This window comes from Bufo bufo, chromosome 3 (assembly GCF_905171765.1).
Source record: "Bufo bufo chromosome 3, aBufBuf1.1, whole genome shotgun sequence".
In the NCBI taxonomy this organism is placed as follows: Eukaryota; Metazoa; Chordata; class Amphibia; order Anura; family Bufonidae; genus Bufo; species Bufo bufo.
The window spans coordinates 695,212,433-695,228,132 of record NC_053391.1 but is presented as its reverse complement, the minus strand read 5'-3'; the positions used below and the strand labels follow the sequence as shown (position 1 = coordinate 695,228,132).

At 45.7% G+C, this 15,700-nt stretch overlaps 1 protein-coding gene across 13 annotated transcripts in view; it reads left to right on the top strand.

Moving 5' to 3' along the window:
* The window catches only part of LOC120996579 (NACHT, LRR and PYD domains-containing protein 12-like), a 335,847-nt gene that overhangs the window by 62,219 nt on the left and 257,928 nt on the right, over positions 1-15,700 (top strand). For 11 of the 13 annotated variants that reach the window (XM_040426591.1, XM_040426587.1, XM_040426592.1 and 8 more), the window contains exon 2: positions 8,008-8,060. The exons of 1 other annotated variant lie outside the window; for it this stretch is intronic. In XM_040426591.1, coding sequence (XP_040282525.1) covers positions 8,036-8,060 — 25 coding nt within the window. In that variant the 5' untranslated portion in view covers positions 8,008-8,035. Of the gene's footprint in view, positions 1-7,657; positions 7,789-8,007; positions 8,061-15,700 lie in introns of those variants that run through there. One more of the 13 variants, XM_040426582.1, reaches the window with a different exon arrangement.

Genomic DNA, 15,700 nt, shown 5'->3' with positions numbered 1-15,700 from the left:
GTCTTCCCCCTGAGTGGGGCCACTCTGATAGGGTTACATCTGTCTCACGGGTATCGGTAACTTTGGTATCCGGCCATAGTGCCGGGAAACCGGGGAAGTCTCTTCCAATTATTAGTTCATACTGTAATTTTGTGGCGACGGCCACCTCATGAGTCCACCTGTCGGCCACCGTTGACAGAGAGACCAGGGCGGTGGGATAGTCCTTTAAGTCTCCATGAATGCACACAATGCCGACACCAGGCTCCCTGAATCCAGCAGTGTCACCACAAGAGGGTCTCTCACTTACACCTGGCAGAGGTGGCTATTGTCTATAGTATCGGAGGTACCTGTGGCACACAGCTTCCTGCCATACAATAAGTGGCGGTAGCCATAGTTGGTATCCATTGGTTCACCCCGATGGGGACAGTCGGCCCTTGTGTCAAGGCTCCTGACACCGCTAGCAGACCACCGGGGCTGGGTCTGCAGAGGGTACATCCTGGGTGGGTCTGGGGTGGAGATTTCCGGGGATTGACTGGCCCACTCCCAAAAGAACCCCCCTGTAGTTTTCTGGTGGCCTCGTAGCGCTCCACCAGGTCGACCATCTCTAAGGCATTACCAGGAGACACCTGGCCGATGCAGTGCTGGAGAGGGTACGGCTAAGCCAGAACACATCCGCCAACAGACGGTCCAGCATAGCAGTGGGAGCCAATACGTCAGGCTGCAGCCATTTTTCCAACCGGTGTAGCAGGTCATAATATTGTGGTCTAGTGGGTTCAGCCGGGTTAAATTCCCACTGATACACCCGCTGGGCCCGGACCAATACATTCACCCCCAGTCTCGCCAGGATCTCACCTTTTACGGTCAGGTAGTCGGCCGCTTGATCATCGGGTAGATCGAAAAACACTTGCTGGGGTCGAGATGCCAGGAACGGAGCGACAACCTCAGCCCACTGGTCTCAGGGTCACCTCTCTCTCACGGCCACCTTTTCGAACACCGCCAGATAGGTCTCGACATCATCCGAGGGGGTCATCGTAGGGATCGCCGCACGGACAGCTTTCTTGGCATCGTGGACATTCTGATACGCTCCTGCCGCTTAAAACGCTATCACATGTTGTAATAGCAGCTGGTTAGTCTCCTGCTGCTGCTTGTTAGCCTCCCGTTGCTGCAAGTTAGCCTCCACAAGGGCTTTCATGACCGCCTCCGTTTTGTCAGGGGACACGGGTCGTAACCTTGCCGTCTTAATATAGGACATACACTCGTGCCCGGGAAAAAACAAAACTTTTTGGCCTTCAGGCCTGCCTCACTGCCTTTGCCCGCATCCGACACCAATTGTGGGGATTTGCTCTGGTAGACAAGCTAGCGGACGCAGTATAGAGGCAACCACAAAGTCTTTAACTTAAGTGATATTTTGCAATCTAGGTGTTTGTTCACACTATGAAAAGTCCACAGAACAAAAACCTTCACCTGGTTTGCAGTTTCTCCACCTGTGGCCCACAGCAGGCTTTAGAGGCCTGTTTCTCAGCATGCGGCTCCCAGCCCTTTTGTACGGCATAAGTTTTCAGATCCCAAAACACACAGAGACTGACAGCGCTCCACTGTCAGAGAGGAGTAATCCACACCCAGCTGAGACTGCTGGCTGGGTTTGATATAGGCCAGTAAAGACCCGGCCTGGAGCGTGGGGAGAAGCCACCCACCCAGCACTTTGGCTACTCCCAGTGAGAGCCAGCCTGGATCAGCTTATAGCCATACTAAAATAGCAACGTGTCAACCAGCACTAGCTACCGCTGATACTTGAAAATACCGGCTCTTACTTCACCGAGGCCAGGAACCTCGGTGACACATACCTTCTGTCAACGATGGACCCTTGCGCCTTCCTACAATTTATATATTTATAAAGCCTATCCCTCCTTTTGCTGGAAATAGACCAAAGGTGAACAGGCAAAGTGAGGTACTCTCCCAACGCCCTAAACAGCGAAGAGCTGGACTTTCCTTATTGCTTCACCAGGTCCCCTCAACTCCCTTTTGGGTTTGCCTTCAGCTTGTCCTATTTACCCCGCAACCATCTACAAAGTTTGATTTACTTCAGGATGGAATATTCTTTGTCTTTGACAGGGGCACAGCACATATACATAGTGTGGGCATGGATGTATTAAACATTCTTAAATTATTTTTTTCTAAAACTGAGAACTATTTAACAGCCTGTTAAAACCAAATGCTAAAAACATTGTAGTCGCTGAACCAGCTCCCAAAACATTGTTCTGGCCATGATGTGATTACTTTCAGAATTTTCTCGTCAGTTCATTTGAAAAAATCAGTTTCTTCAGATGCTTGGTGATCCTTCCATCAGGGACAGTGTTGTCCAGAATGTAAATGCAGCAGGAACTTCCAATGATTTTGTAGACCCCTCCTTTTTCTGCTGTCAAGGACCAGTCGGTTCTGTCAGGGCTGGCCTTAGGTGTTCAGGCGCCCTGTGCGAGCTAATCTTGTGGCGCCCCCATCTTGTGCCAGTATCATAGTGCCATCTCTCCCCCCAATGTGCCAGTATCATAGTGCCATCTCCCCCCCAATGTGCCAGTATCAAGTGCCTCTCTCCATCCCACCCCCCATGTGCCAGTATCATAGTGCCAACCCCCCCATGTGCCAGTATCAAGTGCCAAACCCCCCCATGTGCCAGTATCAAGTGCCTCTCCCCCCCATGTCCCAGTATCATAGTGCCATCTCCCCCCCCCCAAAAAAAAGTACCAGTATCAAGTGCCTCTCTCCCCCCCATGTCCCAGTATCATAGTGCCATCTCCCCCCCAAAAGTGCCAGTATCAAGTGCCTCTCTCCTTCCCCCCCAATGTGCCAGTATCAAGTGCCTCTCCCCCCCCCCATGTTCCAGTATCATAGTGCCATCTCCCCCACCCCAAAGTGCCAGTATCAAGTGCCTCTCTCCCCCCCCCCCAAAAAAAAACCCACATACTTACCTCCATGTCAGCGATGTGATGCAGGCCTCTTCCGGCCTGTATGTCCATATATGGAGTCAGTGCTTGTGTATTTCAGAAAAGTTTCTGCTGGGACTCGAACCCACAACCTTCTGTATCAGAGGCAAGGCACTTAACCACACAGCTATAAGAGCTGCATAGCCACTGACTGAAAAAATATGAAACTTCTACTATAGACTCGTTTACAGCTTTGATAGCTAGTGTACATCCATACACATGACAGCTTCCCCAGTACACTCAGCTCTGCTATATCTCTATATATCTATCTACTGTATAGTAATACTTAGAGATATATAGATATAGCAGAGCTGAGTGTGCAGGGGCAGCTGTCATGTGTATTAGATGTAGCAGAGCTGGGTGTGCTGGAGCAGCTGTCATATATAGAGATATAGAAGAGCTGAGTGTGCTGGGGCAGCTGTCATATAGAGATATAGCAGTGCTGGGTGTGTTGGGGCAGCTGTCATGTGTATAGATGTACACTAGCTATAACAGCTATAACAGAGTCTACAGTAGAAGTCTCATATTTTTTCATGCAGCTATGCAGCTCTTATAGCTGTGTGGGTAAGTGCTTTGCCTCTGATACAGAAGGTTGTGGGTTTGAATCCCAGCAGACACATCTCTTCCTCTCCTGAGGACGGCAATACAGATGATTATGCCTGGGATTCGTCGGATTCGAATCTCGTAAATGAGAAGCGTGCAAGTTGTGACACAGGCAGGGTGTCTATAAAGTAGTAAGGGCGCTGCCGGGAGGTGAGAGAAGGCTGCTGCCATCCTGCATGTCGTTACAGTGTGTGGTGTTTGTGGCAGTCGCTACACCGGCCAAGGAGCCTCCTCGCTGTAGGCCATGGTGCCCTGTGCGGCCACACCCCAAAGGGAAAAGAACGCAGGTGTGAAAGAGCCCTAAGAAAAGGTCTTCGTCTTGCCACTCTACCCCATAGCCCAGACATATGAAGTATACGGGAGATTGTTGTCACACGTACCACACAGCCAGTACTTGCCAGATATTCCTGCAGCTCCTTTAATGTTGCTGTAGGCCTCTTGGTCGCCTCCCAGACCAGTTTTCTTCTCGTCTTTTAATCAATTTTGGAGGGACGTCCAGTTCTTGGTAATGTCACTGTTGTGCCATATTTTCTCCACTTGATGAAGACGGTCTTCACTGTGTTCCATGGTATATCTAATGCCTTGGAAATTCTTTTGTCCCCTTCTCCTGACTGATACCTTTTAACAATGAGATCCCTCTGATGCTTTGGAAGCTCTCTGTGGCTTTATTTGGGGTTAATCAGAGGCACTTTATATGATGGCCGGGCTATGCTGACTCATATTTAATATGATTTTGAACGTGATTGCTTAATTCTGAACACAGCTACATCCTCAGTTATAAGACAGTGTGCACAATTATGCAACCCCATTATTATTTATTTTGTTTTGTTTTCTTCCCTCCACCTAAAATATTTCAGTTTGTTTTTCAATTGAGTTGTACAGTTTATAGGTCACATTAAAGGTGGAAAAAGTTCTGAAATGATTTATCTTTGTCTCATTTTTTTACAGCACAGAAACCTGACATTTTAACAGGGGTGTGTAGACTTTTTATATCCACTGTGTGTATATATATATATATATATATATATATATATATCCATGAGAAAAATCTGGCAGCACTCCCTTCAAAAGTGACCCAGGGTGCCCGCGGTGGTCCCTCGATTCAGGACGGAAGACAATGAAGAAAATCCGCAGCACTCCTTGAAGAATAAAATGTGCTCTTTATTCACACATATCAAATGTTGACAACGTTTCGGTTCTCTCACAGAACCCTTTTCAAGTCAGGTGAAACATAAAGTGCAATAGTGCCAATTATTTAGATGTATTTATATTGGCACTATTGCACTTTATGTTTCACCTGACTTGAAAAAGGTTCTGTGAGAGAACCGAAACGTTGTCAACATTTGATATGTGTGAATAAAGAGCACATTTTATTCTTCAAGGAGTGCTGCGGATTTTCTTCATTATATATATATATATATATACAGTACAGACCAAAAGTTTGGACACACCTTCTCATTCAAAGAGTTTTCTTTATTTTCATGACTATGAAGGCATCAAAACTATGAATTAACACATGTGGAATTATATACATAACAAACAAGTGTGAAACAACTGAAAATATGTCATATTCTAGGTTCTTCAAAGTAGCCACCTTTTGCTTTGATTACTGCTTTGCACACTCTTGGCATTCTCTTGATGAGCTTCAAGAGGTAGTCCCCTGAAATGGTTTTCACTTCACAGGTGTGCCCTGTCAGGTTTAATAAGGGGGATTTCTTGCCTTATAAATGGGGTTGGGACCATCAGTGGCGTTGAGGAGAAGTCAGGTGGATACACAGCTGATAGTCCTACTGAATAGACTGTTAGAATTTGTATTATGGCAAGAAAAAAGCAGCTAAGTAAAGAAAAACGAGTGGCCATCATTACTTTAAGAAATGAAGGTCAGTCAGTCAGCCGAGAAATTGGGAAAACTTTGAAAGTAAGGGCTATTTGACCATGAAGGAGAGTGATGGGGTGCTGCGCCAGATGACCTGGCCTCCACAGTCACCGGACCTGAACCCAATCGAGATGGTTTGGGGTGAGCTGGACCGCAGAGTGAAGGCAAAAGGGCCAACAAGTGCTAAGCATCTCTGGGAACTCCTTCAAGACTGTTGTAAGTCCATTTCAGGGGACTACCTCTTGAAGCTCATCAAGAGAATGCCCAGAGTGTGCAAAGCAGTAATCAAAGCAAAAGGTGGCTACTTTGAAGAACCTAGAATAGGACATACTTTCAGTTGTTTCACACTTGTTTGTTATGTATATAATTCCACATGTGTTAATTCATAGTTTTGATGCCTTCATAGTCATGAAAATAAAGAAAACTCTTTGAATGAGAAGGTGTGTCCAAACTTTTGGTCTGTACTGTATATATATATATCCTATCTCTCACACTGTAACTATACAGCCATATACCTGACCACATACCGTCCACACACAGGACAAGCCTGCGGTTATATACTGTAACTATACAGCCGGTCATATACCTGACCACATACCATCCACACACAAGACAAGCCTGCGGTTATATACTGTAACTATACAGCCAGTCATATACCTGACCACATACCGTCCACACACAGGACAAGCTGCGGTTATATACTGTAACTATACAGCCGGTCATATATACCTGACCACATACCGTCCACACAGAGGACAAGCTGCGGTTATATACTGTAACTATACAGCCGGTCAGATATCTGATCACATACAGTCCACACACAGGACAAGCTGCGGTTATATACTGTAACTATACAGCCATATACCTGACCACATACCGTCCACACAGAGGACAAGCTGCGGTTATATACTGTAATTATACAGCCGGTCAGATATCTGATCACATACCATCCACACACAGGACAAGCTGCGGTTATATACTGTAACTATACAGCCATATACCTGACCACATACCGTCCACACACAGGACAAGCTGTGGTTATATACTGTAACTATACAGTCATATACCTGACCACATACTGTCCACACACAGGACAAGCTGCGGTTATATACTGTAACTATACAGCCATATACCTGACCACATACTGTCCACACAGAGGACAAGCTGCGGTTATATACTGTAATTATACAGCCGGTCAGATATCTGATCACATACCATCCACACACAGGACAAGCTGCGGTTATATACTGTAACTATACAGCCATATACCTGACCACATACCGTCCACACACAGGACAAGCTGTGGTTATATACTGTAACTATACAGTCATATACCTGACCACATACTGTCCACACACAGGACAAGCTGCGGTTATATACTGTAACTGTACAGCCGGTTATATACCTGACCACATACCGTCCACATATAGGACAAGCTGCGGTTTTATACTGTAACTATACAGCCAGTCATATACCTATATATAAAATATATATATAATATATATTACCTATAATAAAACAGAACTACAACTCCCAGCATTACCGGACTGTACTAGGGCATAAGTTGCAATTACATGTAGAGGGATATAATAGGACAGAACTATAACTCCCAGTATTTCTAGGATTATATGACTTTCCCAGAACACCACTAATCTCGCCTCCAGGCACCACACACAAGCGCCGGCCCCTCACAGCCACATCACACAGGTTTCACCAGTTGTCTGCACTGGTCACATGATGATGACATCACCAAAGGTCCTTCAGACTTCCCTGCTCTGCTATGCCTTGGCTTCCTGAACTGGTCACATGGTGATGATGACATCACCAAAGGTCCTTCTCCACGTCCAATAGTCTCCTCTCATAGGTAGCTATACAATTGGGTTGTGTTGCTTCAGCTTCCGACCCTTCTATTCAAAAGTCACATGACAAGAGAATGTCATGTGACCCAGTGACATCAGAAGGTCCGTTTCCTGCATGGAGTTTAGCCGCTACCTATAGAAGTGTAATTAATGGGTGTGGCCTATCCTCCTCTGCGGGCTCCCTTCCCACAGGGGCCCCATAGCAGCTGCCTGGTCTGCCTCTATTGGAGGTGCACCACTGCTGTTCATGTACTTACCTGAGGAAGGGGTCAATCCAACCCCGAAACACATTGTTGATCATGAATAGAGTTGAGTTCTTCTTCACTCAAGGTATCCCTGACTCTTCCTTGCCGTGCTGCCGATAAACTCCTTTATTTTTCTTCTTCCCTGGTTGATCATCTGACCCTGAGTACCGTAGGAGGGTGCGCAGCAGCAGGCGTCTACCGCGCTATGAGCGGTCTGAGTTGTACACTCAGCACAACAGCACCAGGTGGGAGGCTGCCCTTCTCCCTGTCAATCCCTCATACTCTGATCCTACACACCCAGCTCTCCTCTGCTTTCTTGATTAACACTAAACCTCATCAGCCAAATAAATGTGAAAATACAAACCTTACGTCAGAATGTGGAAAGGAAAATCTGCCGCTGCTTAAGGGGTTAAAGAAAATTCTGGAAATTCTCCTAAATGTAACAAAGGTTTTTTATGTTGCAGGAGATTTTGATATCGTCCCAGGTCCAGGATGAGCATTATAACCCCCAGCGATGGTAAGGATTCCTCCTCTTCTCTCCTATTATTGGATGTGGTGACTGATCTACGACATCTGTACCATTCTCACCTTCCAATGTCCTGATGAGGAACAGACTTAATAGGAAATGGGGTCACACTGCAGATATATACTGTGGTATGGCTGCTGCAGGGCCGGACTGCGATTAAAGGGGTAGTCTGCAATTTTGACATTGATGTCCTCTCCAGAATAGCTCATAGTTCACAAGGCTGCCATTGTAAGGTATGCTGACTGTATCTGTCTCGTGGATAGATTGTTGGCTTGCACATACCCAGCTTTTGGCATATAGCTTTTGTGTGGTTGTCTATTGTATGTCATAGGTAATGGGAGTCCAAGATGCATCCAGACATCCTTCCCATGCTGTTTTCAAACCATTTCAGTGGTGTTTCTATCAATTTCTAACCTTTTTTCTGTGAACCAGACACCCTCTCATCTTCAGAGCAAATGAGAAGTTGGAGCACCAGGAGGCAGGGCTGAATCCTTTGAGCATTGCTATGAAACACCCTCTGTGCTTTGCACACCCCTTCCCCCTTGATTGACAGGGTTAGACATGCTGAGGGCAGAGCCTTGTCCAATAGCTGTCTGCTAGCATCTACATGTCATATACACTATGTACTATAGCTACACCACACTGAGATCTGCTCAGAAAGCTAATCTAAATATTACTGCTTTCTTCACAATCCTCTATATTTATTTTCTTCCACATTTCTCCCATGAGAAAAGTCTATGTCCTTATCATATTGAGAATGTTTTTTAGAAGGCTAATAAATATTACTGGTTTCCTCTATAATCATATATTGTGTCTGTGAATAAACCAGTAATAGGTTATAGCAAAAAACAAACAAACACTATTTTGAATATTCTAAGGCTTTTTTATAATCATTAATATTATTATATGATTATATATGATGTATTATAGTATATCCTTTTAATATGGTTTTAAATAAAAGAGAAACTTCTCATTTGCGTATGAATAAAACACAGATATATCTGCAGCTGTTTATTATACAGAAAAAAATAAAGGTATCGCTTTAATCAGCATGATGAGTTTTGTTCATTCTACTTTTCTATTATAAAAAAGTCGTACGTACCCCAAAATGGCCCCAATGAAAACTCATCTCCCAAAAAACAAGCCTCATACATGTCCATCAGTGGAAAAATAAAAATGTTCTGGGTGAAGGGACACACTAAATACATTTTTTCAAGAAAAATAATTTTTGCTGTATTAAAGTAGATATACCTAAACACTATATAAATAGCCATAAACCCAGAATCCAAAAACTGTGGTGGAATCACTCAGTTTTTTTTCTTGTCATCACCCCTAATAATTTTTTTAATTTATGCAGTTCATTAGATGTACCCCAAAATGATACCATTAAAAAATATGACTAATCTTGCAGACAACAAGCCCTCACACGGGTATGTGGATGGAAGAGCAAAAAAGTTATGGCTTTTGAAATGTGGAGATGAAAAAGTTAAATAAAGTCACTAAGGATTAACTAGCAAATTAGACGGCGTCCTTAAAGGCAGTGTGTCAACAGAAAACGACCTGTTTTTATGTTAACCACTTCCAGACCGGGCCATTTACCCCCTTCCTGACCAGACTTAATTTTGCAAATCTGACATGTGTCACTTTATGTGGTAATAACTTTGGAACCAGGGGCGTAGCTAGAAATGCATGGGCCCCATAGCAAAAAAAAATTATGGGCCCCCCCCCCTCTGTGCCATCCACAGATCCCCCTCCCCTAAATAGTGCCATCCACAGATCCCCCCTCCCCTAAATAGTGCCATCCACAGATCCTCCCTCCCCTAAATAGTGCCATCCACAGATCCCCCTCCCCTAAATAGTGCCATCCACAGATCCCCCTCCCCTAAATAGTGCCATCCACAGATCCCCCTCCCCTAAATAGTGCCATCAACAGATCCCCCCTCCCCTAAATAGTGCCATCCACAGATCCCTCTCCCCTAAATAGTGCCATCCACAGATCCCTCTCCCCTAAACAGTGCCATCAACAGATCCCCCCTCCCCTAAATAGTGCCATCCACAGATCCCTCTCCCCTAAACAGTGCCATCAACAGATCCCCCCTCCCCTAAATAGTGCCATCCACAGATCCCCCCCTCCCCTAAATAGTGCCATCAACAGATTCCCCCTCCCCTAAATAGTGCCATCCACAGATCCCCCCTCCCCTAAATAGTGCCATCAACAGATCCCCCTCCCCTAAATAGTGCCATACACAGATCCCCCTCCCCTAAATAGTGCCATCCATAGATCCCTCTCCCCTAAATAGTGCCATCAACAGATTCCCCCTCCCCTAAATAGTGCCATCCACAGATCCCCCCTCCCCTAAATAGTGCCATCAACAGATCCCCCCCCTCCCCTAAATAGTGCCATACACAGATCCCCCTCCCCTAAATAGTGCCATCCATAGATCCCTCTCCCCTAAATAGTGCCATCCACAGATCCCTCTCCCCTAAATAGTGCCATCCACAGTGCCATCCACACTCCCCTAAATAGTGCCATACACAGATTCCCCCTCCCCTAAACAGTGCCATCCACAGTATCAGGTGCCTCTCCCCCCCTTCCCCCCATGTGCCAGTATCAGGTGCCAACCCCCCTCCCCCCATGGCAGTAACAGTCGGGTATTAAAAAAAATTAAATAAACACTTCTACTTACCTCCATATGTCAGCGATGTGATGCAGCCTCTTCCTGTGTCCCTCCCTGTATTGTGTCCCGCCCTGTATGTCCATATATGGAGTCACTGCTTGTATTTCAGAAAAGGTTTCTGCTGGGATTCGAACCCACGACCTTCTGTATCAGAGGCAGAGCACCTAACCACAAGACCATAAGAGAAGGCTTGCTGCTGACTGAAAAATTATGAGACTTCTACTGTCATAGCTGGCTAAGTGTACATCTATACACATGACAGCTGCTCATATATAGAGATATAGCAGAGCTGAGTGTGCTGGGATAGCTGTCATATAGAGATATAGCAGTGCTGGGTGTGTTGGGGCAGCTGTCATGTGTATAGATGTACACTTAGCCAGCTATAACAGTAGAAGTGTCAAATTTTTTCATTCAGCTGCAATGCCTCCTTTATGGCTGTGAGGGTTAATGCTTTGCCTCTGATGCACTGATACATTGGAGGTTGTGGGTTCGAATCCCAGACACATCAGGAGACTTTAGAATATATAGTAAGATTATAAGAGTATAAGAGCACATTAGCGAGGGGGCCTGAACATTAAGACCGCTGCTGTGAAGGGGCCCTGAACAGTAAGACATCGATATTTAACTAACTTGAAAATAAACTGTCGGGCCCCGAAGCAGCTGCTTCCCCGGTAGTTACGCCACCTCCTGGCTGCCTGTGTGTAGTGTCTGTGTGTGTTAAGAAAAAAAAAAATAAAATAAATAAATTTGAATGCGGTCGGACGGGCCCCCTAGTGGCGTAGGGCCCCATAGCCACTGCTATGGTTGCTATGGCGATCCCTACGCCACTGTTTGGAACGATTCTACTTAACCGAGCCATTCTGAGATTGTTTTCTCGTGACACATTGTACTTCATGTTAATGGTAACTTTGAGTCAATATGTTTTACCTTTTATTTATAAAAAAAATCCCAAAGTTTACAAAAATTTGAATCTCTTTGCTATTAAGACAGATAGTGATGCCTCATAAAATATGAATTAATTAACATTCTCCATATGTCTACATTATGTGGGCATCATTTTGGTAATGTAATATATATTTTTTAGGACGTTAGAAGGTTTAGAATTTTTGAAGCAATTTTTGAAATTTTTAAGAAAATTTCCAAAGTGTACTTTTTTAAGGACCAGTTCAGTTCTGAAGTCACTTTGTGGGGCTTACATAATGGAAACCCCCCATAAATGACCCCATTGTAGAAACTACACCCCTCAAGTTACTCAAAACTTATTTTACAAACTTTGTTAACCCTTTAGGCGTTCCACAAGAATGAAAGGAAAATGGAGCGGAAAAGAAATCGCTGGCAGGCTGGCGATTTTCAAAAAATCGCATCAGAAGCCAGTTAACACTTTATATTTATAAATAAAAGGTGTTAAATGGCTTCTCTGCTTCTCTGCTCCTCTGCTGGTCCTTTTCATCGGTTGGTCGCAGCAGAGGAGCAGACATCACAGTGAGTAGCCACCAAACACTTCACTTAGCCCCCAGATCACCCCCCATCACCCCAATTAACCCCTTGATCACCCCTTGATCGCCCCTGTCAATCACCTAGTGAAAGGGAAAAAAGTGATCAGTGTAAACTGTCACTTTTTTTTCCCACTGGTATTGACTGTTAGGTTTTAGGATAGTTTAGGCCCCTTGGTTAGGTAGTTAGCGATCGTTTAGCGCCCAGCCCACCGCACCGCAGTCACTGATTCGCTGATTAGCGTATCGCTAATCATTATTTGTACTTTTATAGTATCTGTAAGTGATCAGAACTGATCACAGTCAGATCTATAATAGTATTAGTGTCACCTTAGTTCGCCCTCCACCCAAAACGCAGTGTTTGCCCGATCAGGCCTGATCGGTCGCCCACACGTGCGTTCACCCACGCCCGCACCTCCGCAGTGACAAAAAAATATATATTTTTTGATCACTGCACAATCACTTTACAAGCACTGCGGCGATAAAAAAATCAGTTTTGATATTTTTTATCAACTGCAGCGGCCTCCGGTACTTCGCTAGCCTCCCCTTTGTAAGACAGGCTTGCTTTTTTTCTTGGGTAGTCTCAGGGAATACCCCTAAATTTAGTAGTCCAAATGGCAAACAAGGGGTATTCTTCTGAAGAGGCCTACAGGCTTCTGACCCAGTCGGATGAGGAATGGGAACCCTCATCTGACGAATCTAGCGGATCAGAATATGAACCTGTAGAAAGCAGTGGCAGTCTGACCCAAAGTTCGGACGAGGAGGTTGAGGTCTCTGATAGCACCAGGCATACCCGGCCCCGTGTTGCTAGACCAAAGGTTGCGCAGGATCCGCTTCAAGGGCAGCAGAGTGGGGCTGGCGCTGTCGGATTACGTGGTGAGGCATACACCAGCAGCGCAGCCCATCCTGGACCTAGTACCAGCACTGCCGTATAACATGGTGAAGTGGCGAGCACCAGAAGAGCAGTTGAAGCTGGTACGGTGGCACGTGCAATAGTTACCCCGTCGCAGCCACCGCACAGACAGGCCCGTAGAGCCCCTAGAGTCCCTGAGGTGCTGGCAAACCCTGATTGGCAGTCCCCAACTTCAGCCGCACCAATAGTTCCCCCTTTCACCGCCCAGTCTGGAGTTCGGGTTGAGACAGCTCAGATCGGTTCGGCCCTGGGATTTTTTGAGCTGTTCTTGACTGCGGAGCTCTTGGACTTAGTCGTGGCAGAAACAAATCGGTATGCCACTCAATTTATAGCCGCCAACCCGGGAAGCTTTTATGCCCAGTCTTTCCGGTGGAAACCCGTCCAAGTTTCCGAAATGAAAATTTTTCTGGGCCTTCTCCTCAACATGGGTCTAACCAAAAAGCATGAATTGCGGTCATATTGGTCCACGAACCCGATTCATCACATGCCCATGTTCTCTGCTGCTATGTCCAGGACACGATTTGAGACCATCCTGCGTTTCCTGCACTTTAGCAACAACAGCACCTCTCGTCCTAGAGGCCACCCAGCTTTTGACCGGCTCCACAAAATTCGGCCCCTCATAGACCACTTCAACACCAAATTTGCAGATTTGTATACCCCTGAGCAAAACATCTGCGTAGACGAGTTCCTTATACATTTTACCGGGCGCCTTGGCTTCAAACAATACATCCCAAGCAATGGTATGGGGTCAAATTGTATAAGCTCTGTGAAAGGGCCACAGGCTATACCCACAAATTTCGGATCTATGAGGGTAAAGATCAGACCCTGGAGCCGGTCGGTAGCCCTGACTACCTGGGGAGCAGTGGGAAGACAGTCTGGGTCTTGGTGTCACCCTTATTTGGCAAGGGGTACCATCTTTATGTGGACAATTTTTACACAAGTGTGCCCCTCTTCAGGCATTTGTTCCTAGAACAGATTGGCTGCTGTGGCACCGCGCGACCTAGTCGCCGGGGCTTCCCCCAACGGCTCGTTACCACCCATCTTGCAAGGGGGGAGAGGGCTGCCTTGTGTAACCAAGAACTGCTCGAGGTGAAATGGAGAGACAAGCGTGACGTTTACATGCTCTCCTCCATTCACGCAGACACGACAATACAAATAGAACGGGCAACCAGTGTCATTGAAAAGCCCCTCTCAGTCCACGACTATAACCTTCACATAGGAGGGGTGGACTTCAATGACCAGATGTTGGCTCCTTATTTAGTTTCCCGACACACCAGATGCTGGTATAAGAAGGTGTCTGTATATTTGATTCAATTGGCTGCATATAATAGTTTTGTTCTCTACAGTAAGGCTGGGAGAACAGGATCCTTCCTCAAATTTCAGGAAGAGATCATCGAGAACCTCCTGTAGCCAGGAGGTTCCGTGGCCCCATCCACCAGTGTAGTGAGCCGTCTACACGAGCGACATTTCCCCAATGTCGTTGCTGGTACCTCAACCCAACCGTCACCCCGAAAAAGATGTTGTGTCTGTAGCAGGAGTGGAATAAGGCGTGACACCCGCTATTTCTGTCCTGACTGCCCTGACCACCCTGCCTTATGCTTAGGGGAGTGTTTCCGGAAGTACCACACACAGGTACACTTAGCATAGGGATTGCATCTCACAGGACAGGCACACAGGGCTATTAGGGCCCTTTCACTCACAGCTGCTGCAAACCTCTCCTTTCACCTGAGACAAAGTGCATAACGTACTTCGCCACATCTTTGGGCGATTTGCGCTTTGCACATTGTCCCATGGGGAAGGAGAGGTTTGTCCTATAAAGGTAAAAAAGTTAATGTTCTGTTAAAAAAGTTAAATAAAGTTTATATGTTCCGTTCAAATGTTATTATAAAAAGTTAATAAATTTTTTGCGTTGCGGCCTGTTTTTTTTTTTTTTTTTTACCTTCCAGGTGAACCAACCGATCGACTAGCTGCAGCACTGATGTGCATTCTGACAGAAGCATTGCGCTGCTGTCAGATTACACAAAAGTCGGTGTATGGGGCGCTGCAAGACGAGATTTCTCCTCTGCAGTAAAAGATACGTTTGCCGAGGCATATGAGCTGAGGAGGCGGTGGTGTTCATATGCTTTAGCAAACACTTTGTATATAAAAAAATTTTTTTTAAAAATCCCGGCAATGATTTATTCATCCACATCGATTGATGTGAATGGAGAAATCGGGTTTGCCAGGGCATACGAGCTAAGTGGGTATGGATGTTGGGCGGAGCTCCTATGTCCTGGCAGACGCCTTTCCCCTCCTTTTTTTTTTTTTGGCAGAGATTTTTTCATCCACATTGATCGATGCGAATGAAGAAATCTGTGCCGTTCATTTTTTCTTTCAGCCCAGAGGCTGAACGAAAAAAAAAAATCTCATTACCCGTATGCTCAATATAAGGAGAATAGCAGAAATTCCTATTGCTGGCCATACATGTAATGATTGCGGAGATCCTCAAATGCCAGGGCAGTACAAACACCCCACAAATGACCCCATTTTGGAAAGACACCCCAAGGT